Genomic DNA, 27,166 nt, shown 5'->3' on the forward strand with positions numbered 1-27,166 from the left:
TCTCTGACTGTCTCCTGTATCATGGCTGCACAGTCTCTGACCGTCTTCTGTATCATGGCCGCACAGTCTCTGACCGTCTCCTGTATCATAGCCGCACATTCTCTGATTGTCTCCGGTATCATGGCCGCATAATCTCTGACCGTCTCCTGTATCATGGCCACACAGTCTCTGACCGTCTCCTGTATCATGGCTGCACAGTCTCTGATTGTCTCCGGTATCATGGCCGCATAATCTCTGACCGTCTCATGTATCATGGCCACACAGTCTCTGACCGTCTCCTGTATCATGGCCACACAGTCTCTGACCGTCTCCTCTATCATGGCCGCACAGTCTCTGACCGTCTCCTCTATCATGGCCGCACAGTCTCTGACCGTCTCCTATATCGTGGCCACACAGTCTCTGACCGTCTCCTGTATCATTGGCTGCACAGTCTCTGACCGTCTCCTGTATCATTGTCTGTGCAGTCTCTGACCGTCTCCTGTATCATTGTCTGTGCAGTCTCTGACCGTTTCCTGTATCATTGGCTGCGCAGTTTCTGACCATCTCCTGTATAATTTTCCGCACAGTCTCTGACCATCTCCTGCATCTTTCTGGTGTGATTGTCTGTCAGCACCCTGTCTGTGGCTTCAACTTTTCTTACCGTGTTAGCCAGGTAAGGGTTTGCTTGTCATTACCATAAAACCGTCTCCTATATCATTGTCTGCACAGTCTCGGATTGTCTCCTGTATCACTGTCGGCACAGTCTCTAACCGTCTCCTGTATCATGGCTGCACAGTCTCTGACCATCTCCTGTATCATGGCTGCACAGTCTCTGACCATCTCCTGTATCATGGCTGCACAGTCTCTGACCGTCTCCTGTATCATGGCTGCACAGTCTCTGATCGTCTCCTGTATCATGGCTGCACAGTCTCTGACTGTCTCCTGTATCATGGCTGCACAGTCTCTGACCGTCTCCTGTATCATTGTCCGCACAGTCTCTGACCGTCTCCTGTATAATTGTCCGCACAGTCTCTGACCGTCTCCTGTATCATTGTCCGCACAGTCTCTGACCATCGCCTGTATCATTGTCTGCACAGTCTCTGATCGTCTCCTGTATCACTGTCGGCACAGTCTCTGACCGTCTCCTGTATCACTGTCGGCACAGTCTCTGACCGTCTCCTATACCATGGCCGCACAGTCTCTGATTATCCCTGTATCATGGCCACACAGTCTCTGACTGTCTCCTGTATCATTGTCCGCACAGTGTCTGACCGTCTCCTGTATCATTGTCCGCACAGTCTCTGATCATCTCCTGTATCACTGTCGGCACAGTCTCTGACCGTCTCCTGTATCATGGCTGCACAGTCTCTGACCGTCTCCTGTATCATGGCCGCACAGTCTCTGACCATCTCCTGTATCATTTTCCGCACAGTCTCTGAACTTATCCTGTATCACTGTTGGCACAGTCTCTGACTGTCTCCTGTATCATGGCTGCACAGTCTCTGACCGTCTCCTGTATCATGGCCGCACAGTCTCTGACCGTCTCCTGTATCATTGGCTGCACAGTCTCTGACCATATCCTGTATCATTTTCCGCACAGTCTCTGACCGTCTCCTGTATCACTGTCGGCACAGTCTCTGACTGTCTCCTGTATCATGGCTGCACAGTCTCTGACCGTCTCCTGTATCATGGCCGCACAGTCTCTGACCGTCTCCTGTATCATGGCCGCACAGTCTCTGATCGTCTCCGGTATCATGGCCGCATAATCTCTGACCGTCTCCTGTATCATGGCCACACAGTCTCTGACCGTCTCCTGTATCATTGTCCGCACAGTCTCTGATCGTCTCCTGTATCATTGTCCGCACAGTCTCTGTTCGTCTCCTGTATCATTGATCGCACAGTCTGACCGTCTCCTGTACCATTGTCTGCACAGTCTCTGACCATATCCTGTATCATTTTCTGCACAGTCTCTGACCATCACCTGCATCTTTGTGGTGTGATTGTCTTTCAGCACCCTGTCTGTGGCTCCAACTTTTCATACCGTGTTAGCCAGGTAAGAGTTTGCTTGTCATTACCATAATAAAACTCCTGTATCACTGTCGGCACAGTCTCTGACCGTCTCCTGTATCACTGTCGGCACAGTCTCTGACCGTCTCCTGTATCATGGCGGCACAGTCTCTGACCGTCTCCTGTATCATGGCCGCACAGTCTCTGACCATCTCCTGTACCATTGTCCGCACAGTCTCTGACCGTCTCCTGTATCATTGGCTGCACAGTCTCTGACCATATCCTGTATCATTTTCCGCACAGTCTCTGACCGTCTCCTGTATCACTGTTGGCACAGTCTCTGACTGTCTCCTGTATCATGGCTGCACAGTCTCTGACCGTCTCCTGTATCATGGCCGCACAGTCTCTGACCGTCTCCTGTATCATAGCCGCACATTCTCTGATCGTCTCCGGTATCATGGCCGCATAATCTCTGACCGTCTCCTGTATCATGGCCACACAGTCTCTGACCGTCTCCTGTATCATTGTCCGCACAGTCTCTGATCGTCTCCTGTATCATTGTCCGCACAGTCTCTGTTCGTCTCCTGTATCATTGATCGCACAGTCTGACCGTCTCCTGTACCATTGTCTGCACAGTCTCTGACCATATCCTGTATCATTTTCTGCACAGTCTCTGACCATCACCTGCATCTTTGTGGTGTGATTGTCTTTCAGCACCCTGTCTGTGGCTCCAACTTTTCATACCGTGTTAGCCAGGTAAGAGTTTGCTTGTCATTACCATAATAAAACTCCTGTATCACTGTCGGCACAGTCTCTGACCGTCTCCTGTATCACTGTCGGCACAGTCTCTGACCGTCTCCTGTATCATGGCGGCACAGTCTCTGACCGTCTCCTGTATCATGGCCGCACAGTCTCTGACCATCTCCTGTACCATTGTCCGCACAGTCTCTGACCGTCTCCTGTATCATTGGCTGCACAGTCTCTGACCATATCCTGTATCATTTTCCGCACAGTCTCTGACCGTCTCCTGTATCACTGTTGGCACAGTCTCTGACTGTCTCCTGTATCATGGCTGCACAGTCTCTGACCGTCTCCTGTATCATGGCCGCACAGTCTCTGACCGTCTCCTGTATCATAGCCGCACATTCTCTGATAGTCTCCGGTATCATGGCCGCATAATCTCTGACCGTCTCCTGTATCATGGCCACACAGTCTCTGACCGTCTCTTGTATCATGGCTGCACAGTCTCTGATCGTCTCCGGTATCATGGCCGCATAATCTCTGACCGTCTCATGTATCATGGCCACACAGTCTCTGACCGTCTCCTGTATCATGGCCACACAATCTCTGACCATCTCCTCTATCATGGCCGCACAGTCTCTGACCATCTCCTATATCGTGGCCACACAGTCTCTGACCGTCTCCTGTATCATTGGCTGCACAGTCTCTGACCGTCTCCTGTATCATTGTCTGTGCAGTCTCTGACCGTCTCCTGTATCATTGGCTGCGCAGTTTCTGACCATCTCCTGTATCATTTTCCGCACAGTCTCTGACCCTCTCCTGCATCTTTCTGGTGTGATTGTCTGTCAGCACCCTGTCTGTGGCTTCAACTTTTCTTACCGTGTTAGCCAGGTAAGGGTTTGCTTGTCATTACCATAAAACCGTCTCCGGTATCATTGTCTGCACAGTCTCTGATGGTCTCCTGTATCACTGTCGGCACAGTCTCTAACCGTCTCCTGTATCATGGCTGCACAGTCTCTGACCATCTCCTGTATCATGGCTGCACAGTCTCTGACCATCTCCTGTATCATGGCTGCACAGTCTCTGACCATCTCCTGTATCATGGCTGCACAGTCTCTGACTGTCTCCTGTATCATGGCTGCACAGTCTCTGACCGTCTCCTGTATCATGGCCACACACAGTCTCTAACTGTCTCCTGTATTATGGCCACACACAGTCTCTGACCATCTCCTATATCATTGTCCACACGCAGGCTCTGACCATCTCCTGTATCATTTTCCGCAGTCTATGACCATCTCCTGCATGAATTCACATTTACGAGACAGCACAGAGCATAATAAGCAGGCAGCTGCACAATTTGATCTATATCTGTGTGCGTGTAACATATATATTTATATATATGTATATATATATATATATATATATATATATATATATATATATATATATATATATACCAACCCACCATATGTTTAATATTTGATTAAAGAATAATTGGTTAGACAAATTTATAGAAACTGTGAATTCATAGTTCATAGGATTTAAGTTAATATATGCACATTTATACAGTTAATTTTTATCGTTTTTATAATATTTTTCCCATTATGGGCATGAATGGAGCCTCATGTCTAAGTTTTGCCTAAGGCCTCACAAAGTCTAGAGCCGCCTCTGCCCACGTATCCTCAAAGAGTTGAGTTTTGGTATTTTCAAGCCCAGTGTGGTGCATGCATCTAAAATAGGATCAAAGATTTTACCAAGTAATTAGATACCCATTAGTTTAACTTCAATAGTCAGGAAGATATTTGAAAGTTTAATATATAGCGCTACCCCCAAAGGAGCCACCTGGTAATTTGGATTCTCTGTTTTGCTCCTCAACTCCAAAAACAACCCCAGCCCCTCTGATTGACCTGGTTGAGTAAAAGTTACTGTAAGCCCTTATAGGAACACAAATGTGGATACCTTTAACTTGGCTGTGAAATAGTCCTGTGTCAGGAAATAGAAACAAGACTGTTTAGTGGTAAATGAACTCTATGTATTGGTATAGGGTACAATAAATGGTGGCTGAACATTAATTAACATACAGAATATAGGTTCAGACACAGTCTACTAGGCAGTATAATCACTATGCCAAAGTAAGTTAGAATAGAGTTCTATGTGACTAGACTGCAATCAACACAAAACAAAGTTAGTAATTAACAGTGCATATAAGCATTAAAGTGTAGTTACTGACATTTAATAAACACGCACTCACCTGTCCCAGGATCGAGCGATGTGGCTACCCAAACCCTCAATTCTCTCCCTCTCCTCTCCCCAGCGCTGACATTACACCGGAAATTGCATTTCACCATCCCCTTACAGCAGTGGTCCCCAACCTTTTTGCCACTGGGGACCGGCATTGTGGATGAAAATTGTGGCGCATGGGGGGCGATGCGGCTTTTCGCGGCCAATTTGTCATGAAATGGCTGGTGTTAGCACTTCATCACAACACCATGGTTAATATGGTGTCAGGATGATTGAAGTGCATCATTTTTATTATTATATTGTAATATAAAATTAAATAGTTCAACTCACCATAATGCAGAATCTGTCACTAGATACAGCTTGCCACGTTGCCTATCACCAGATTTCCACATGCCACATCGCCTGCCACCAGATGCAGACTGCAACATGCCATCAGATGCAGACTGACACATGCCACAGTCACATGTCACCAGATGCAGATTGCCACAGTTCAATGCCACCAGATTGCCACATCACCAGATGCAGATTGCCATAGTCACTTGCCACCAGATGCAGATTGCCACAGTCACTTGCCACATGCCACCAGATACAGATTGCCACAGTCACTTGCCACCAGATGCGCATTGCCACAGACACATGACACCAGTTGCAGATTGCCACAGTCACTTGCCACATGCCACCAGATGCGCATTGCCACAGACACATGCCACCAGATGCAGATTGCCACATGTCACCAGATGCAGATTGCCGCAGTCACTTGCCACATGTCACCAGATGCAGATTGCCACAGTCACTTGCCACATGCCACCAGATGCGGATTGCCACAGACACATGCCACCAGATGCAGATTGCCACATGTCACCAGATGCAGATTGCCACAGTCACTTGCGACATGTCACCAGATGCAGATTGCCACAGTCACTTGCCACATGCCACCAGATGCAGATTGCCACAGACACATGCCACCAGATGCAGATTGCCACATTCACTTGCCACATGCCACCAGATTCAGATTGCCACAGACACATGCCACTAGATGCAGCCTCTTAAATGTAAATTGTGACTAAGCACAGAGGCAGTGCAGTGGAGTGGAGTGGTGGGTTCCGCGTGAGAGAGAACAGAGGTGATGCGGGGCGGGCTGTGAGAGATGATGTAATCTCTCTGCTCCCCCGCTTCACCTCCAACAGTATACTAGCCGGGCTATGTGGATGGAACAGCGGTGATGTGGGCGGGCGGTGGGAGATGATGTCATCTCTCTGCTCGCCTGCTTCACCCCCAGCAGTGTAGCGGCAGGGCTGTGTGGGCGGAAGTGCGGTGATCGCTCTGCTCAACGCCGCCGCATCTCAGTGTACACTCCGCGGCCCGGCTGCAAACGGGCTACGGCCTGGTAACGGGCCACGGCCCGGGGGATGGAGACCCCTGCCTTACAGCTTTCCCGGAAAGAATCCTTGCATTTTACATGCCCGTTTTTTACCTTTGTCCTGTAAGTACATTTCCATTTATGCACAATAAACATCAGCCTTACCTTACCACACTCTTCTGGGTTTGGTGAACATCTCAAATTTTTGAGAACCACGTTAGAGAAATCCATACCGGACCCTTGTGACTCACCATTCCCTACCATATCTAAGCCTATCTGACCCCCAAACTGAAAAGCTGGGGGTCCATTAATACTATAACTAGTTTAGCAGAATGACTAGGATATGATGCATTGTTCCCTGAGGGGTACCTTTTAGCATAAACAATAGGTAAGGGTCTCTGTGTAGCTTCTGTAAAGAGGCAGTCTTTAGTCCTAAATCTTCAGCCAGTTCCTAAAGGGCCCATTCTCTCTCTTTCTAGCAGCCAATAGTAAATTCCCCAAGCAGCAGCTCGACAATCCAAGCGATATTGCAGCTTATTGTCTGGTCACACATAGCAATTACCGCCCAGGTGACTCTGAATGTCAGCATGCCCAAATTCCAGATCCTGCTCAGGCTGTCATTTTGCGCCAGTGATAGTACACACTGGACAGCGATGTGCACTTGCCGGTCTCCCTCATGGCATGAGGAAGCTGTGTCCTGTACAGCCTGGGAGAATGCAGATCTTTCTCACTCTGGGGAATGTAGTTCAAAAGCTCTTGAATACAGTAGAGTCTCTCTCCTCAGGACTACAGTTCCCACAGTGAAATGTTGCCGGACTCAGTCTATTAAAGTGGTTGTAAAGTAAAAAAATAAATCACTGCCAGCCCCTCTGTTTTATGCAGCCATTCTACACTGTGTAAATGTTAGTGTAAAATGATGCCTCTAAATACCTTATCTCCGATCTTTTCTGGCTGGTCACATGACCTCTGGCTGTTCTCATCCTCTGATCTAAGGGCTACAGTGGGAGGGGCCGAGATTCCCCTCTGGCATCAGCCGAGGAGGTTATGTGTTCGCTGTGCTGGCAGCTCAGCCCCTCCCGTTGTAGCCCTTAGATGGGGGAGGAGAGTGGTCGGAGATCTCGTGACCATCCAGAAAAGATTGAAGATAAGGTATTTAGAGGCATCATTTTATACAGTGTAGGATGGCTGCATAAAAAAGAGGGGCTGGCAGTAAACTTTATTTAACTTTGCTGCCACCTATTAATAGCGGCGGGGGGGGGGGCGGCTGGCACACACAGGAGCTGACAGGCAGGGAGCTGGAGATAAGAGAGCATAAACTGACCATGGTAATCATGGATCAGCAGCCATGATTACTGTGGTCAGTTTACATAGGGGGACACAGGAACAGGCATGATCAACTAGGGTTTTTATAGCTTAGAGAGGAACAAGTTAGACAGCACAAGCGCTGTGCGGTTTAACCTGCTATAAGGGAACAGGATCTCTCTTTTTTTTATTCTTTTTTTTTTTGGTTTACTCTATAACCTCTTCCTGCCCAGCAGCTCCCCCCTCTCACTGATATAGCTGTTAACCAGTTCAACACCGCAGGGCAGCAGCTACAGAGAGCAGCTGCCGCTTCCTGAATATCTGGGAGGAGAAGCAGGAAGACATTAGCAAATATTAATTTGCTAATGTCACACAACTGGGTGGGCTCAGGCCTTTGACTCTAATCGTGTGCTTCAAAAAAAAAAAAACATTGAAAGCCATACGTCTGGAGAACTACATGTAGATTAGTGGCCGGGCGCATGGATTAGGGGGGACCACTAGACATGTGCATTCGTTTTTGTCCGAATGCATTTTTGTCCGAATTTCTGATATTTTCGTTTTCGTTTTGACGAACGATAACGAAAGTGCAGAATCCGAAAAACTAAAGATCCGACATAAATAAATGCTTTATTTTTGTTTTCGTTGTTACAACAGTTCGATATAGAATAGGAGATTCGACGTGACTCTGACAATAGCAATCTGTGTCTATTGAACCTGTGGTCGAATGTGCCTAACCTTACCTCTATTAGTCCAAGATTATATAGAGAAAGTATTCGACAGAGAGAAAATATTCGACATAGAGAGAAAAGATTTGACAGAGAGAAAAGATTCTAAAGTGCTAATTTTAAAGGCTAACATGCAAGTTACTGTCCTAAAAAGTGTTTGGGGACCTGGGTCCTGCCCCAGGGGACATGTATCAATGCAAAAAAAAGTTTTAAAAACAATAAAAGTGTAATATTCCTTTAAATTTCGTACTTGGGTGGTGTCTATAGTATGCCTGTGAAGTGCCACGTGTTTCCCGTGCTTAGAACTGTCCCTGCAGAAAGTGTAATTTCTGAAGGAAAAAAAGTCCTTTAAAATCACTTGCGGCTATAATGAATTGTCGACTCCCCTAATACAGAGAACACTCATTGAAAGTCATTGATAAAAAAAAAAAAAAAAAAACGTGGGGTTCCCCCAAATTCAATTACCAGGCCCTTCAGGTCTGGTATGGATATTAAGGGGAACCCCACGTTAAATGAAAAAAAAAATTGACGTGGGGGTCCCCTAAAAATCCATACCAGACCCTTTATCCGAGCACGCAACCTGGCAGGCCACAGGAAAAGAGAGGGCACTCCCCCCTCCTGAACCGTACCAGGCCACATGCACTCAACATTGGGAGAATGCTTTGGGGGTCTGTGACCCCTCAAAGCACCATGTCCCCATGTTGATGGGGACAAGGGCCTCATCCCCACAACCCCTACCATTTCACAAAGAAAGTGTAAAAAATAGTTAAAAAAGACAAACACACTTTTGAAAAAAAATTTAAAAAGATTCCAGCGGTGGTAATCCACTCTTGCTATCCAGCGATGGACGATCATCTCTCCGGGTCCAGCAATGGCTGATCTGATCCAGCGCAGCGCATCCATCCATCTTCTGTCTCCACGGAGGAGACACTGCGGGATCCCGGTGGCAGCCTGATGTTTCTTATATGCGGAGGGCGGGGCCACCCATCACCTGACCACGCCCCCTCTGACACGAATGGGGAAGCCGGGCTTCCCCAATGACGTGTGGGTGACAAAAGTGTGTTTGTCTTATTTAACTATTTTTTACACTTTCTTTGTGTAATGGTAGGGGTACTTTTGTACCCCCTTACCATTTCAAACAGGGGGGGCTGGGATCTGGGGGTCCCCTTGTTAAAGGTGGCTTCCAGATACTGATAAGCCCCCCGCCTGCAGACCCCCACAACCACTGGCCAGGGTTGTGGGGATGAGGCCCTTGTCCCCATCAAAATGGGGACATGATGCTTTGGGGGGGACCCCAAAGCATCCTCCCAATCTTGAGGGCATGTGGCCTGGTACGGTTCAGGAGGGGGGGCGCTCTCTCGTCCCCCCCTCATTTTTCTGCGGCCTGCCAGGTTGCGTGCTCGGGTAAAGGGTCTGGTATGGATTTTTAGGGGGAACCTCACGTTTTTTTTTTATTATTTGATGCAGGGTTCCCCTTAATATCCATACCAGACCTGAAGGGTCTGGTATGGATATTTAGGGGGAACCCCACGTCAATTTTTTTTTTTATTTGATGCAGGGTTCCCTTAATATCCATACCAGCCCTGAACGGCCTGGTAATTGAATTTGGGGGAACCCCACGCTTTTTATTTATTTATTTATTTTTTATCAATGACTTTCAATGAGTGTTCTCTGTATTACGGGAGCTGACAATTCATTATAGCCACGAGTGATTTTAAAGGACTTTTTTCCTGCAGAAATGACACTTTGTGCAGGGACAGTTCTAAGCATGGGAAACATGCGCCCCTTCACAGGCATACTATAGACACCGCCCAGGTACGAAATTTAAAGGAATATTACACTTTTATTGTTTCACTTTAATCATTATTAAAATCACTGCTTCTGAAAAAACTGCCATTTTTAAAACTTTTTTTTGCATTGATACATGTCCCCTGGGACAGGACCCAGGTCCCCAAACACTTTTTAGGACAGTAACTTGCATATTAGCCTTTAAAATTAGCACTTTAGATTTTGAACGTTGGAGTTCCATAGACTTTAATAGGGTTCTAAAGTTCACACGAAGTATGCTATATACTAGCTCCGTCAAATCTTCTTTATACATTCGACAGACACCATAAGCCTTCAAAGACAGATTTGACCGTAATTCATGTGGATTTTCGGACGAATGGGATTTTTGAACGAAAAACGAAATAAATAAAAACGAATTTCGGGAGTAACTAAATTAATTAATTTTTCGGACGAAAACGAAATTCCGAAACAAAATATTTCACTCTGCACATGTCTAGCCACCAACACTCTATACACTTTTCTGCATATTTTTTTACACACAAAAAGGAAGGAATGTTTTGTACACTGTATAGCATTATTTCTACAATTTATCTTAGGCCTCGTTAGCTAATCCACACCCGTCATTTAAGATGGCAAAGAAAATTAAACTTTATATTTTTAAGATTAAGATAAAAGTAATATGCTAAACAGAACATATATATTGTTGCTGGAGCTAAAGAAGTACACTTTTTCACTTTTTTCTGTTTTCAGGTGGGAACTCTCGCTATTATCAACTTTCTACTAGTAACAAATTTAGTGCAGCTGGTTTCATCTGGATGTCTAGTTATATACAGCAAACAATCTCTGGAATGTATTTCAAGGAATCAATCACAGGTAAGAGTTGTGAAGCTGAAGATGAATGCATGAAAGTGAGTGTAAACAATAACCTTGTAAAACAACCCATTCAGTTTAAAATTGAAATGAAAGGCAAACATTTGTATATAGATATAAAAAATATATATAAATGCCTTTTTTCCCCTTTTTTATAAGTGTTCACATTCCCTCTGTTCTTAGGTACATAAGAGCTGGGGGAAGAGAAGCAGCAGCACACTGATCCTCCCAGTGAAAGGCCGTGTAGGGAGGGAACTGACCATAGTGTGCTCTACTACTTAGTGTGGACAGTTTTTAACAAGAAAGCAGGGGACTGGCAGGAATACCAGTGATTTCACATACTGGAAGCAAAAAAAAGAGAACAGGATACATTTTTCGAGCAAGTGCATGGTACAGCAGGTACATATCAGGAATTTGAAATCCTGGGCTAACAAACACTTTAAATTGGAACTTCAGCAAAAAATAATTTTTTCGTTTTTGTTATAATGGGGATGGATTATGTGGCCTCTCAGGTTTCTATTGTGGTCTGTCTCCTTAGTTGGGAATATTTTCTTTTCACTTCTTTTCCTGGTGACACCAGAGAGATTTACTGCGAGTTAGTCTTCCTTTTCCCTTTTCTAGAGTACATTCTAAAACATTTTAAGGGGAAATCTCCTAAGTTCTCATGACCCTGTCAGCAGGTCAGGTACATCCCACCTCAGCTACCAGGTATATAGCAGCTACCAGCACTAGGAAGGTGGCGGAGGCCATGTTGGTACACCCCGCACTGCTCAGTGCTAAACTTTTAGGCTTTCAAAATTAAACATCCAAACAGCATCACAGATGTCAATATATTATATTTCTTTATACACACTCACTTTAGTGCTAAAATTACTCTGAAGTTCAAGAAGAAGCTGGGTGTAGTAAGATGTCCACTGTCTGATGGGCTCTGTTGGTAGTGAAGTGGAGAAGTGTGTGGAAGGATAGTGTGCCATGGAATGCATGTTGGAACGCATAGGGCATGTGCAAGTATTTTTTGGTTGGAATGTCAGATAGAACAGGGGCACTATTTTGTAGAGGGGTAATAGCAGGGATTTGTACTAGCCCCATGTAACATGTCCCCAGTATCCAACCAAACTTGTAGCATGTCCATGGTCTCTGGTAATCTTTACCTGTCTGCTTCCTCTCTAACATTATGTACACTAAAAATTATGTGAGTCCCCCCACCTTATTTCATAGGATGTAAACCACTGGTCTATAATAGGGATGAGCTGAACACCCCCCTGTTCGGTTCGCACCAGAACCTGGGAACAGACCTAAACTTCGTGTGAACTTTAGAACCCTATTAAAGTCTATGGGACTCGAACGTTCACAATCTAAAGTGCTCATTTTAAAGGGTAATATGCAGGTTACTGTCCTAAAAAGTGTTTGGGGACCCGGGTCCTGCCCCAGGGGACATGGATCAATGCAAAAAAAAGTTTTAAAAACGGCCGTTTTTTCAGGAGCAGTGATTTTAATAATGATTAAAGTGAAACAATAAAAGTGTAATATTCCTTTAAATTTCGTAGCTGGGGGGTATCTATAGTATGCCTGTGAAGGGGCGCATGTTTCTGGTGCTTAGAACTGTCCCTGCACAAAGTGTCATTTGTGCAGGAAAAAAAGTCTTTTAAAATCACTTGCGGCTATTGTCGGGTCCCCGTAATACAGAGAATACTCAATGAGTGTTCTCTGCATTAGCCGACAATTCATTCATTCATTGATAAAAAAATAAAAATTTTTTAAAAAAAAGCGTGGGGGTTCCCCTAAATTCAATTACCAGGCCCTTCAGGTCTGACATGGATATTAAGGGGAACCCCGTGTCAAATAAAAAAAAAATTGACGTGGGGGTCCCCCTAAGTATCCATAACCAGACCCTTCAGGTCTGATATGGATATTAAGGGGAACCCCACATCAAATTTAAAAAAAAATTGACGTGGGGGTCCCCCTAAAAATCCATATCAGACCCTTTATCCGAGCACGCAACCTGGCAGGCCGCAGGAAAAGAGGGGGGGACGAGAGAGCGGCCCCCCTCCCTCCTGAACTGTACCAGGCCACATACCCGCAACATTGGGAGGATGCTTTGGGGGTCTGTGACCCCTCAAAGCACCTTGTCCCCATGTTGATGAGGACAAGGGCCTCATCCTCACAACCCTGGCCGTTGGTTGTGAGGGTCTGCGGGCGGGGGGCTTATCAGAAATGGTAAGGGGGTACAAAAGTACCCCTACCATTTCACAAAGAAAGTGTCAAAATGGTTAAATAAGACAAACACACTTTTGAAAAATTCCTTTATTAAAAATAAAAAAAATTAAAAAAAGATTCCAGCGGTGCTAATCCACTCTTGCTATCCAGCGACGGGTCTCCGGGGTCCAGCGATGGATGATCGTATCCAGCGACGGGGGATCTCTCAGTCCAGCGCTGTCCATACATCCGTCTTCTGTCTCCACTCCGGAGACACTGCAGAGATCCCAGCGCTGACGTTTCTTATATTAGGAGGGCAGGGCCACCCGTCACCTGACCCCGCCCCTCTGACGCTGGAGAGGGAAGCCAGGGGTTCCCCAGTGATGTGTGGGTGACCCCGCCCCCTCTGATGTAACGCAGGTTTCCGTTACATCAGAGGGGGCGGGGTCACCCATACGTCACTGGGGAACCCCTGGCTCCCTTCACCAGCGTCAGAGGGGGCGGGGTCAGGTGACGAGTGGCCCCGCCCTCCTAATATAAGAAACGTCAGCGCTGGGATCTCTGCAGTGTCTCCGGAGTGGAGACAGAAGAAGGATGTATGGACAGCGCTGGACTGAGAGATCCCCCGTCGCTGGATATGATCATACATCGCTGGACCCCGGAGACCCGTCGCTGGATAGCAAGAGTGGATTAGCACCGCTGGAATCTTTTTTTTTTTTTTTTTTTTAAATAAAGGAATTTTTCAAAAGTGTGTTTGTCTTATTTAACCATTTTGACACTTTCTTTGTGAAATGGTAGGGGTACTTTTGTACCCCCTTACCATTTCAAACAGGGGGGGGCCGGGATCTGGGGGTCCCCTTGTTAAAGGGGGCTTCCAGATTCTGATAAGCCCCCCGCCCGCAGACCCTCACAACCAACGGCCAGGGTTGTGAGGATGAGGCCCTTGTCCTCATCAACATGGGGACAAGGTGCTTTGAGGGGTCACAGACCCCCAAAGCATCCTCCCAATGTTGAGGGTATGTGGCCTGGTACGGTTCAGGAGGGAGGGGGGCCGCTCTCTCGTCCCCCCCTCTTTTCCTGCGGCCTGCCAGGTTGCGTGCTCGGATAAAGGGTCTGATATGGATTTTTAGGGGGACCCCCATGTCAATTTTTTTTTTAATTTGATGCGGGGTTCCCCTTAATATCCATATCAGACCTGAAGGGTCTGGTTATGGATATTTAGGGGGACCCCCACATCAATTTTTTTTTTTTTATTTGACATGGGGTTCCCCTTAATATCCATATCAGACCTGAAGGGCCTGGTAATTGAATTTAGGGGAACCCCCACGCTTTTTTTTTTTTTTTTATCAATGAATGAATGAATTGTCGGCTAATGCAGAGAACACTCATTGAGTGTTCTCTGTATTACGGGGAGCGGACAATAGCCGCAAGTGATTTTAAAAGACTTTTTTTCCTGCACAAATGACACTTTGTGCAGGGACAGTTCTAAGCACCAGAAATATGCGCCCCTTCACAGGCATACTATAGATACCCCCCAGCTACGAAATTTAAAGGAATATTACACTTTTATTGTTTCACTTTAATCATTATTAAAATCACTGCTCCTGAAAAAACGGCCGTTTTTAAAACTTTTTTTTGCATTGATCCATGTCCCCTGGGACAGGACCCGGGTCCCCAAACACTTTTTAGGACAGTAAGCTGCATGTTACCCTTTAAAATTAGCACTTTAGATTTCTCCCATAGACTTGTATAGGGTGTTCCGGCTTTTCGAATTTGCTGCGAACAGCCCAAATTGTTCACTGTTCGCTGAACAGGCGAACAGGCAATGTTCGAGTAGAACATGAGTTCGACTCGAACTCGAAGCTCATCCCTAGTCTATAATACCATAGAGTCCATAATAATCTTACAACATATCACTCACTATTAAAACATACAGTATAATCTTTCACCATCAATATAACCACACCTGTTAGCAATTAATTCTGGGCAGGTGGACTGTTTTTTGAAGACTGTGACCGCTAACAGGAGGGAGAAGTTCCCCTGCTAGGTGTCAGAACAGGAGGATCGGGGGAGCGGAGGCCATTGCATCTGTAACATATTACATCCTGAATATGGGTGTAACATGTCACAAATAGTGAACTTATAAATAAAAATTCTGCAGACATGGGAACTCATTGACTATATCCAGGGCTTTTTCTCTCTGAAAATGGGTACAGAAACTTAATCACGACCAGCCGGTCCCTTACACACACCCTCCAAACCGCATCAATTAGTGGGTGTGGTCAAATTTCACTAAGAGTGGGAGGGTCTTAACAGGGTCATTAAATACCAGGAGTGCATTATGTACAGAGTGCAGAGTTCACGGAGGGGGTTACACACAGACTGCAAAGTTCAGGGTGTGCTACGTAAATAGTGCAGATTTCAGGGGTGCGCTGCATACAGAGTGCAGAATTTAGCGGTGCGCTACACACAGAGTGCAGAATTCAGCCTTCTTCCACAGCTGCTTACCTCTGCATCCCCCATCCACATCTCACATTAACCCCTCTTCAGCTCTGACCTCTGCATGCCACCCCCCTCTGCTGCCCCCATCTTCTCCCCATCTCCTTAAAAGTTACACCATCTTCCACATGTCTTATTTTTGTTGCTGTATTAAGCTGAAGCACCCAGCCAGCTCTAGTACCCCCCCCCCCCCTACATACTGTAGTTGGTTCCAGCTTTCTCATTTGCGGGGAGATCATTCAGTGGTGACGTTGGCATTTGCACTGCACCCCGTGTACCTGCATCTCCCCTTTCCCCATCCTTCACTCAGTGGGAGCCACTCAGGAGATCTGATCTGTGGGAGCCATTGAGGAACAAGCTGTCACGTGTAAGCATAGAAGCCGGACTTTTGTGTTTTCAAGTAATAGTGGTCAGCAGGGAGCAAAGGGCCTGAGACAGAGGTGGTGGAACTGAGTTCCACCAAGTTCCAGCTGAAAAAAACCCTTACTAGATCACAGCAATAAAAATAGAACAAACTGTCCATTGGTTTAACTCTCCAATTCCAACAAAACAATGAAACATCGGTATGTAGAAGCACTTATTAAAATGTTGGGTATTTGTGAAACATCTTAACAGAAGATAAACAATTTAATTTTATTATGAATTCTCTCCTTTCAGGCAGCCACAGCCCAGAACCTTGCTGTTATTTCGCCTGATCCACCAGCTTATTCCGAAGTGTCATCAACTCTTCCTCAACTGCCAGCAATCTCCCAATCATTGGTGTTCCCACATTCACCAGCATACCTTCCAGAATCCACAGGACTACCAGTGTACAACCATCTCCCAGCGTATTCTCATCCCCCAGTGTTTTCTCCAACAGCAGATCCTCCACCACCTTACTCGCAGTGATACACCTAGATACTGACTTTTGGAAGATGAGACCTGGAGAAGTGATTCATCGCAGCTTTAATTGGCCAACAGGAAACACTTCTTGCGATGCAGAGACAAAAAGTGTGTGTTCACTCCCTGTCTGCTCCTTCTCCTGTTGATTTATCTGCAGGCAACCTGGGGCAGCACAGTGGATAAGTGATAAGAACTTGTACCTGTAAGCACTAGGATCATTGGTTCAAATCCCAGCAATTATGCCACCTGCAGAGAGTTTGCATATTCTCCATGGGTTTCCTCCAGTGTTGTCCCACACTCTAAAGACCCTAATATGTAGATTGTAAACTCCTTGAAGGCAGGGACTGATGTGAATGTACAATGTATATGTAAAGTGCTGTGTAAATTGATAGTGCTATATAAGTACCTGTAATAAATAAAGCTGATCGGCAGGCAAGTAGCTAAATCCACCTATAAAATAAATTTTTGGGAGCTATTAAAGGGTTTGTATTTCTGTCTATCTTCTCTTGAGAATTACACAGCAGAGTTCAGTATGGTGGGATGGGAGACCTGATTTTTCTATGCTGCAGATAAGTCTGGCCCCTCCCCTAGCCGGTGACTGGACAGTGAAAAGAAAAGCACTGATGAGCTCATTTCTCTGTGTCTCTGCTCACTCCTCCTATCAGCACATCCTTTGTTAGCACATGAGCACTGCATCACAACTTATTGGATATTTTTGCTACTTTTCTTTACCCAAGTTTGAACTGTGTTGTTCAGGGTGTGTAGACACCCCAAGCTATTTGCTGAGAGGCATGTTGAGTATTTTGCAGATCTCTCTTTTGTCACAAAGTTTTGAAAATTGAAAAAAGAAAACAAAAATCAATTTTTCTTTTCTTTCTTCATTTTCAAAAATATATGAGAACTGCAAAATACTCACCATGCCTCTTAGCAAATACCTTGGGTTGTCTTCTTTCCAAAATGGTGTCATTTGCGAGGGTTTTGTGCTGTCTTGACATTTCAGGGTCTCCAAAACTGTGATAGGTAGTGAGGAAGTGAAATCACCATTTACTTTATATTTTTTCTTTTTTTTTCTTTCTGTTGCTTTCTCGTAGGGGGGATGGAGGCTTTAACCCCTTCCTGCCGAGCGTACGCAGATGTGCGTACTCAGCTTCTGGGGAGTATACCGGGATGATGCCCGCACCTGCAGGCATCATCCCGGTACTGTTTTTTTCAGCGGGCGATTGGCTATCCAGCCATAACAACCGATGCGGCTAAAAGCCGCTCGGCTGTTATGCCGGAGGAATGGGATGGGACGTCCCCCCCTCCCGCCGCCTCCTGCCACTGTTACCGATGCTCCCGCTCGATCGGGAGCACCGATTCCATGTCCGCTGCCTCCGGCTTCGTTCCAGTCTCCTCATAGTAAACACGGAAGCAACGTCATGACGTCACTTCCCGTTTACTCGGCTGCCAATGGCTCCGGTTTTAAAAATATATACGGTATTCAGAAACGCCGTTTTCGGCGATCTGAATACATTGAAGTGTAAAGGAGGGGTGAGGGGTCTTTTAGACCCCCGATCCCTCCATAAAGAATACCTGTCACTACCTATTACTGTCACAAGGGATGTTTACATTCCTTGTGACAGCAATAAAAGTGATCACATTTTTTTATTTTTTTAAAAAACAATTTAGTCATTTTAAAATAAATAGAAAAATAAAAAATAAAAATAAAATTTTAAATGCCCGCCGTCCCCGCGAGCTCGCGAAGCAAAGAAAACGCATACGGAAGTCGCGCCCGTATATGTAAACGGTGTTCAAATCACACATGTGAGGTATCGCCATGATCGTCAGAGCGAGAGCAATAATCCTAGCACTAGACCTCCTCTGTAACGCTAACCTGGTAACCGTAAAAAATTTTTAAAGCATCGCCTATTGAGATTTTTAGGTACCGTACTTTGTTGTCAATCCACGAGTGCGTGCAATTATAAAGTGTGACATGTTTGGTATCTATTTACTCAGCGTAACATTATCTTTCACATTATGCAAAAAAATTGGGCTAATTTTACTGTTTTTTTTTTTTTTTTTTAATTCATGAAAGTGTCCCTTTTCCCAAAAAGTTGCGTTTAAAACACTGCTGCGCAAATACCGTGTGACATAAAATATTGCAACAATCTCCGTTTTATTCTCTAGAATCTCTTCTAAAAAATATATTTATAATGTTTGGGGGTTCCAAGTAATTTTCTAGCAAAAAATATGGATTTTAACTTGTAAACACCAAATGCCAAAAATAGGCTTAGTCATGAAAGGGTTAAAGGTCACTTCTATAAACGCGAAAGGGCTTAATGTACCGGAGAAAAGGAAGATTTTAACGCAATACTTGAAACACTCATACGTGGCATAAATTCAGAAAACCCATTTTAGAGAGGGTAAGGTACCAATTCTTAAGAACAACTTCTACCCCTATGCATATAATGCATTTAATAGGGCAGCTAAATCAAGAGGGGTATCTACAGTATCTCACATAAGTGAGTACAACCCTCACATTTTTGTAAATATTTCATTATATCTTTTCATGTGACAACACTAAAGAAATTACACTTTGCTACAATGTAAAGTAGTGAGTGTACAGTTTGAATAAGTGTAAATTTGCTGTCCCCTCGAAATAACTCAACACACAGCCATTAATGTCTAAACCGCTGGCAACAAAAGTGAGTTCAATTAGACATTTTCCCTCCCCGATGTCATGTGACTCATTAGTGTTACAAGATCTCAGGTGTGAATGAGGAGCATGTGTGTTAAATTTGGTGTTATGGCTCTCACTCTCTCATACTGGTCACTAGAAGTTCAACATGGCACCTCATGGCAAATAACTCTGAGGATCTCAAAAAAAGAATTTTTGCTCTACATAAAGATGACCTAGGCTATAAGAAGATTGCCAAGACTCTGAAACTGAGCTGCAGCACGGTGGCCAAGACCATACAGCAGTTTAACATTACGGATTTCACTCAGAACAGGCCTTGCCATGGTCGATCAAAGAAGTTGAGTGCACATGCTCAGCATCATATGTCTTTGGGAACGTATGAGTGATGCCAGCTTTGCTGTAGAGGTTGAAGGGGTGGGGGCCAGGCCTTATTGTTATCTGTTTCAGCCTTCCAATGCTGCTTACTGCGATAGCCAGCTATAGATGAGGGCCGTGGCGAGTTTTTTGTTTCATTATCACGTTGGTGTTTGTATTGGTCCAGCAATGCACCAACACCTTTGCAGCCATAGTGCAATTTGTTGGGTGCTTGGTGTGCTCCTGTTCATTTAAGAAGGGGTGGGCTCCCCTTCTGTCCACCTGCCCTCATTTATCCATCAGAATGCATGTGCCTCCACTGTGCGGACAGTCATATTTTAGTGTTAGGACCACAGATATCAGGGTGCCATGACGAGGCTCTGTGGCTTACGCATGCGTTTGTAAATGCGCGCAGACTAAACCCCTGTTTAACGCACTGTGAGACAGGTTAATCCGGTTGTCTGCGAGCTGGTGATAAGTAGGCTTGGGTTTTTCCTGGGCATTCCCTAGGCCTTGTTGGTTGAAAGGGTAGGGGGTCAGCCTGTCAGTGCTCAGACCATATGCCGCACAATACATCAAATTGTTCTGCATGGCTGTCATCCCAGAAGGAAGCCTATTCCAAAGATGATGCGAAAGATAGCATGCAAACAGTTTGCTGAAGACAAACAGACTAAGGACATGGATTACTGGAACCATGTCCTGTGGTCTAATGAGACCAAGATAAACTTATTTGGTTCAGATGGTGTCAAGCGTGTGTAGCGGCAACCAGGTGAGGCGTACAAAGACAAGTGTGTCTTGCCTACAGTCAAGCATGGTGATGGAAGTGTCATGGTCTGGGGCTGCATGAATGCTGCCGGCACTGTAGAGCTACAGTTCATTGAGTGAACTATAAATGCCAACTTGTACTGTGACATACTGAAGCATAGCATGATCCCCTCCTTTCAGAGACTGGGCTGCAGGGCAGCATTCCAACATGATAATGACCCCAAACACACCTTCAAGACAACCACTGCATTGCTAAAATAGCTGAGGGTAAAGGTGATGGACTGGCCAAGCATGTCTCCAGACCTAAACCCTATTATGCATATACTGGTATATTATGCATATACTGGTACTTGGCTGGTAGCCCTTGATGTAGAAAGTCTCTATAATTCAATTCCGCACACCAAGGGCCTGGAGGTTATTCAATCTGAGCTCAGGGAACGTGGTTCTACTTTTGAAACTTATGGCCAGTTTGTTTACCAACTGCTGGGGTTCATCCTTACACGTAATATATTTTTGTTCGGTTCTTCCCACTACCTCCAGGTACAGGGTGTAGCTATGGGGACCAAATTTGCCCCCTCCTATGCTAACCTGTACCTGGGGGGGTGAGAGAGGGAACTATTTTCCAATGATAAACTTTCAGATTTACTACATGTTCTAATTTGGTATCATTATATTGACGATATTTTATTTTTTTGGACTGGTACTAGGGATGAACTCCTGCGGTTGGTGGACTCACTGGCCATTAATGAATATAATTAAAAATTTACATTTGAGTGTAGTCAAACTACAATAAATTTTCTTGATTTACAGATCCAGGTTGATGATGCAGGGATCATTCGTTCTTCCCTGTATCATAAGCCATCAGCTGGCAATACTATTTTACATGCCAATAGTGCACACCCTCAATCTCTCTTGACCAGTATTCCCTATAGTACATTTTTGCGCCTTCGACGCAACTGCACCTTGGAAGCTGATTTTAGATCTGCCACCCGGGATTTATCCGTTCGATTACACCAACGAGGATACAGCAAATCCCTATTGAAAAAAAACATTTAATAAGGTTGCAAAAATAAATAGGAATGATCTTATTCACTCTAAGAAACCACCTTTGACAGATCAACCTGTTCGCATTATCACCCAATTTTCAAGACAACACTCTCAAATGAAAAATATTCTGACTAAATATTGGCCATTATTAACAGCAGATCAGACTATTAGGAAATATGTTAAATCTTATCCTCTTATCACTTATTGTAGATCACCGTCTATGAAAGACCGTCTTGTAACTAGTCATTTCATGCCCAAACAAGCAGATAAGCTGATCAAGCGCGGCACTTTCCCTTGTGGAAGGTGCGATGTTTGTTCCTTCATGTCTAATTCAGTCACCACGACTTTACCAAATGGTTACACTCATACCGTCAAACACAAAATCACGTGTAAATCAGTAGGTGTGGTCTATTTAGCTCAATGCCGATGTGGATGTTTCTACATCGGCAAAACTAAGCGTCCATTTTTTAAATGCATTAGGGACCATATGCTTCCACTATTCAAACGAGTATGTACCACGGCTCTAAATAGGCATGTTGGTTTACAACACGATTTTGATTCTAAATGTATTTGTTTCTATGCCCTGGAACGTGTTCCTATGCATGTAAGGGGCGGTGAAATTGATACTATGCTTCTAGAATTGGAAACCAAGTGGATACATATTTTGGATGCCACAAAATATCCAGGATTGAATGAGTTCATCAGTTTAAAATCCTTTTTGTAATAGTATTATTTGAGTTAATGTAGGAGATTGTGCGTGCTGTCTGCGTGCTCTGAACGCAGTATACACCGCTATATCCACCTATATAGCTAACTATCTTGCTCGTTTTAAATAGAGCTTGCAGTCAGCGGTAGGAGTTTGTGCGTACTGTCTGCGTGCTCTGAACCCAGTATACACCGCTATATCCACCTATATAGCTAACTATCTTGCTCGTTTTAAATAGAGCTTTCAGTCAGCGGTAGGAGCTTGTGCGTGCTGTCTGCGTGCTCTGAACCCAGTATACACTGCTATATCCACCTATATAGCTCTTCTCTATTTGAGCCATCTGCCATCTGAAGGAGTTAGTGGAAGTTGTGTGTGCCTCCAGCACAATATACACTACCCAATTGCTGGTTTTCCCAACTCCCTTCAGGCAATTACCATGTCTGGAAGGCCAGCAAGGAGAGGCAGACAGGCGCGAGCCGATAAAAGAGGGCAAGCAGGCTCTGTGTCTAGAGACAACAGTGCTGGTCATGGACGCGGTGCATCGTCATCATCAGCACGTGGCCATGGGACACGCTTGTCCTTCTTTTCGGCAGCTGGACATGTTGAGCCGCAACATGCCAACGACTTGGTAGAGTGGATGGCCAAGCCCTCTTCATCCTCCTCATCCTCTCTCACCCAGGCTCAGGGTACTAGCAAAGCAGCTGCCAACGCATCGTCTTCCCTCCTCTCAATGTCATCATCAGTGACTCCTTCCCTAGACCCACCACATCCTCCTGAGGAGTCTCCTGAACTCTTTGAGCACAGTGTTGGGTACATGCTCCAGGAGGATGCCCAGTGTTTTGTAGGCTCTGATGATGATACTCAGCTAGAGGAAAGCAGTAGCGTGAATGCAGAGAGAGGGGATGCTCAAGAAGGACAGAAATCTGGCAGTCATGTTCCACAAGCTGCAGCATACTGCCAGGTTTGCTCCAGCGATGAAGAGGGAGGGGATGATGAGGGCACTGACTCCACGTGGGTGCCTGGTAGGAGAGAGGAGGAGGAGGAGGCACATGTCCAACGAGGCAGGATTCCCTCCGGGGGCCAGCTTAGGGGCAGCACACCGACTGAATCACACCGCAGAGCTCCGCCTGTGCAGGGCTCTGCCTCTGCGCGTTATTCTAAAAGTTCTTTGGTGTGGGCCTTTTTTGAGACGAGTGCATCAGATCGCACCGCTGCTATTTGCAACATATGTCTCAAGCGTATCTCGCGTGGCCAAAACATCAGCTGCTTGGGCACCACATGCTTGACCAGACATATGTTGACCTGCCATGCAGCTCGTTGGCAAGCGTACCTCAAAGACCCACACCAAAGAACAAAGCGGACCTCTCCTTGCTCCTCATCAGCTGGGATCTCCAACCCCACTAGACCTTCAGTCCTCTCTGAAACCTGCTGAGAGGAATGAAGGTGTAGAATTAGGTGTGTCACAGCCAAGTGCTTCCGGGCACTCTGCTAGCAGTACACCTACGTCCGATTATAGCAGGCAAATGTCCCTGCCCCAACTGCTTGACCGGCGCAAAGAAGTTCACTTCTAGCCATCCACATGCCCAGCGGTTGAATGCTAGCTTGGCTAAATTGCTAGCACTTCAACTGCTGCCTTTTCAGTTGGTAGACTCGGCCCCCTTCCGTGAGTTTGTACAATGTGCAGTTCCTCAGTGGCAGGTCCCCAAACGCCACTTTTTCTCACGGAAGGCGATTCCGGCTCTCTACCGGCATGTGGAAGGCAATGTCCTTGCCTCTCTGGACAGGGCGGTCAGCGGTAAGGTGCATATTACCGCTGACTCATGGTCCAGCAGGCATGGATAGGGACGTTACCTGTCTTTCACTGCCCATTGGGTCACTCTTCTGGCAGCTGGGAAGGATGCAGGACAAGGTGCAGTAGTGTTGGAGGTTTTTCCGCCACCACACCTCCAAAATGCTACTATTGGTTGTGACACACTTCTCTCCTCCACCCCCTCCTCTTTTTCTTCCTCCATGGCCTCTTCCAGTGCTCTGTCCTCAGAACCAGCGGTGCTCCGTAGGCGTTCCAGGGGCTACGCAAGTACGCAGGCAAAACGATGCCATGCCGTGCTTGCGCTGGTTTGTTTGGGGGACAGGAGCCACACTGGGGCGGATGTTTTGTCAGCTCTGCAGGGGCAGGCCGAGAGGTGGTTGACGCCATGCCAGCTTAAGCCAGGAATGGTGGTTTGTGACAATGGCACCAACCTCCTCTCCGCCCTCCGACAGGGACAACTGACCCATGTGCCCTGTGTAGCTCACGTCCTTAACCTGGTGGTGCAGCGGTTCTTGGGCAGGTACCCGGGCTTACAGGATGTCCTGAAGCAGGTCAGGAAAGTCTGTGTGCATTTCCGCCGATCATTTAATACCTGTGCTCGGCTGGCTGGGCTCCAAAAGGAGTTGAATCTGACCAAGAACTGCCTTATATGTGTCATGCCCACCAGGTGGAACTTAACGTTGGCCATGCTGCAGCGGCTGCACACGCAGCAGAGGGCCATCAATGAGTACCTGTGCGACTACGGCACCAGGACAGGGTCAGGGGAGCTCGGTTTTTTCTCACCATGCCAGTGGGGCATGATCAGGGATGCATGCACTGTCCTGTCACTGTTTGAGGAGGCCACAAGGATGGTGAGCAGTGACAGTGCATGCATCAGTGACACTGTACCTCTTGTCCACCTCTTGGAGCATACGCTGCGTGGAATAATGGACAGGGCACTTGAGGCAGAACAGAGGCAGGAAGAGGAGGACTTCCTTGCCTCTCAAGGCCCCTTTATCCAGACAGTGTTCCTGCTGTGCCACCCATCACACAGGAAGAGGATGAGGAGGAGGAGGAGGAGGAGGAGGAGGATGATTGTGTCAGCATGGAGGTGGAGGCTGGCACTCAGCATCAGCAGTAGCAGCAGCAGCAGTCTTGTAGGGATGATTTACAGTCCCAAGAAACCCGTGGACTTGTACGTGGCTGGGAGGAGGTAGCTGCGGATCATGTTGTCCTTAGTGACCCAGAGGACTCCGGACAGAATGCCTCAGCTAACCTATGCTGCATGGCCTCCCTGATCCTGCAAAGCCTGCGGAAGGATCCTCGTATTCTTCGGATCAAGGAGAGGGACCATTACTGGCTGGCCACTCTCCTTGATCCACGGTACAAGGGTAAGGTTGCCGACGTTATCTTGCCGTCGCAGAGGGAGCAAAGGATGAGACATCTCCGGGAGGCCTTGCAGAAAGGTCTGTGCAACGCATTCCCAGAGACTTACAAACTCCTGGTCCTGGACAATGTGTTGCTGAGGCATCGGTCAGAAGGAGCGGTGGAGAAGGTGGCCGTCTGACCGATTTCTTTTCAGACAATTTTTTAGTCCGCAGCCCCAAGGTATGATCGGTTCCAGCAACCATCGCCAGCGTCTGATTTACATGGTGCAGGAATACCTAGGGGCAAGGTCAGACTTGGACACCTTTCCCACCAAAAATCCTCTGGCTTACTGGGTCTTGAGGATGGATCACTGGCCAGAGCTTGCACAGTATGCAATTGAGCTACTGGCCTGTCCTGCATCCAGCGTTCTTTCGGAACGCACCTTCAGTGCTGCTGGTGGCTTTGTTACCGATCACAGGCTGTGCCTGTCCACCGAATCAGTTGATCGACTGACCTTCATCAAGATGAATCAGTCTTGGATCACCCACAGCTACCAAGCACCTGAAGCTGATGTAACTGAATAATTTTTTTTTGAAATATCACATCCCTTCAAGACTGCCTATGCTGATGCTGAGTGACTGTCCTGTTATGTTGATTGTCTATCCTCTTCCTCCTCCGCTGATATGTTGGAAGAACATTTCTGGTTCTGGGTGATGCCATCAGCCCAATTTTTCTGCCCCTGTTTAACAGGGGCGTTTAATTACAATTTTTGATGCAATGCTTTGCAGCAGGGCTAATTCCTGCACTAAAACTAGAGTATATGGGAGAGGTTGCAGTGTCGTGGCACCAGCACCAGTGCCTAAGGCCCAATTTTTCTGCCCCTGTTTAACAGGGACATGTAATTACAATTCTTGATATAATATTTCACAGGAGGGCCCGTTCCTGTGCCCACCCAGAGTAACTGTGAGGACTTATAGTGTTGTGGCACCAGCACCACAACCACCAAAGGTCAATTTTTCTACCACTGTTCAACAATGGCATGTAATTACAATTCTTGATATAATCGTTCACAGCAGGGCGCTCCAGCGCCCACCAAGAGTCACTTTGAGGGCTTACAATGTTGTGGCAAAACCAACACCTTGTTCCGCCATTTCTGCAGAGCATATAGGGCAGGCCCCTACTTTCAAACATCCAACTTACAAACATCTCCTACTTGCAAACGGAAGGAGACAACAGCAAGTGAGATGAAAAAAGACGGACAGCAAAACAAATTATACAGGGGTGATAACCCTTCCCTATGTTTTCCAAAAAGCTTAAAAATAGTTTTTTTGACTGGAGCTACACTTTAAAAATGTACCAGTTGAAAATTACAAACAGATTCAACTTAACACAACAAACCTACACAGTCCCTGTCTTGTTTGCACCGCCTGTATATTGCTGTTCTGAGTATATAGGGCCTGGGGGCCACACGTATTTCCTTTTTTTAATATGGGTACGGGGTTCCCCTTAATATGCGTACAAGACCCAAAGGGGCTGGTAATGGGCAGGGAGGGCTACCCATGCCATTTTTCTCAATGATTTTCAACCATATTGCAGGAACCAGATATAACATTAAAACCTCAAGCAGTTTTAAATGACATTATTTCCGTTAAATGTCATTTTGTGCAGGGACTGTTCTAAACACGGGAAATACGTGACACTTCACAGGCATACTACAGACACCCCCATGCACAATATTTAAAGGAATATTTCACTTTTTTTTTTCACTTTAATCGTCATTAAAATCAGTGCTCCCGCCAAAACGGCCATTTTTAAAACTTTTTTTGCATTGACCCATGTCCCCTGGGGCAGGAGCCAGGTCCCCAAACCC

At 46.1% G+C, this 27,166-nt stretch overlaps 1 protein-coding gene across 2 annotated transcripts in view; it reads left to right on the top strand.

The window, feature by feature from the left end:
- LOC143930417 (uncharacterized) overlaps window positions 1-17,070 on the top strand; it is a 159,507-nt gene extending 142,437 nt beyond the window's left edge. For both annotated transcript variants that reach the window (XM_077454722.1, XM_077454723.1), the window contains 2 exons: window positions 10,894-11,016; window positions 16,366-17,070. In XM_077454722.1, the coding sequence (XP_077310848.1) occupies window positions 10,894-11,016; window positions 16,366-16,596 (354 nt within the window). In that variant the 3' untranslated portion in view covers window positions 16,597-17,070. The remainder of the gene's footprint in view (window positions 1-10,893; window positions 11,017-16,365) is intronic.
- The last annotated feature ends 10,096 nt before the right edge of the window (window positions 17,071-27,166 follow it).

This window comes from Lithobates pipiens, unplaced genomic scaffold (genome assembly GCF_037356315.1).
Source record: "Lithobates pipiens isolate NorthernLeopardFrog02 unplaced genomic scaffold, aLitPip1_a1.2 Scaffold_25, whole genome shotgun sequence".
In the NCBI taxonomy this organism is placed as follows: Eukaryota; Metazoa; Chordata; class Amphibia; order Anura; family Ranidae; genus Lithobates; species Lithobates pipiens.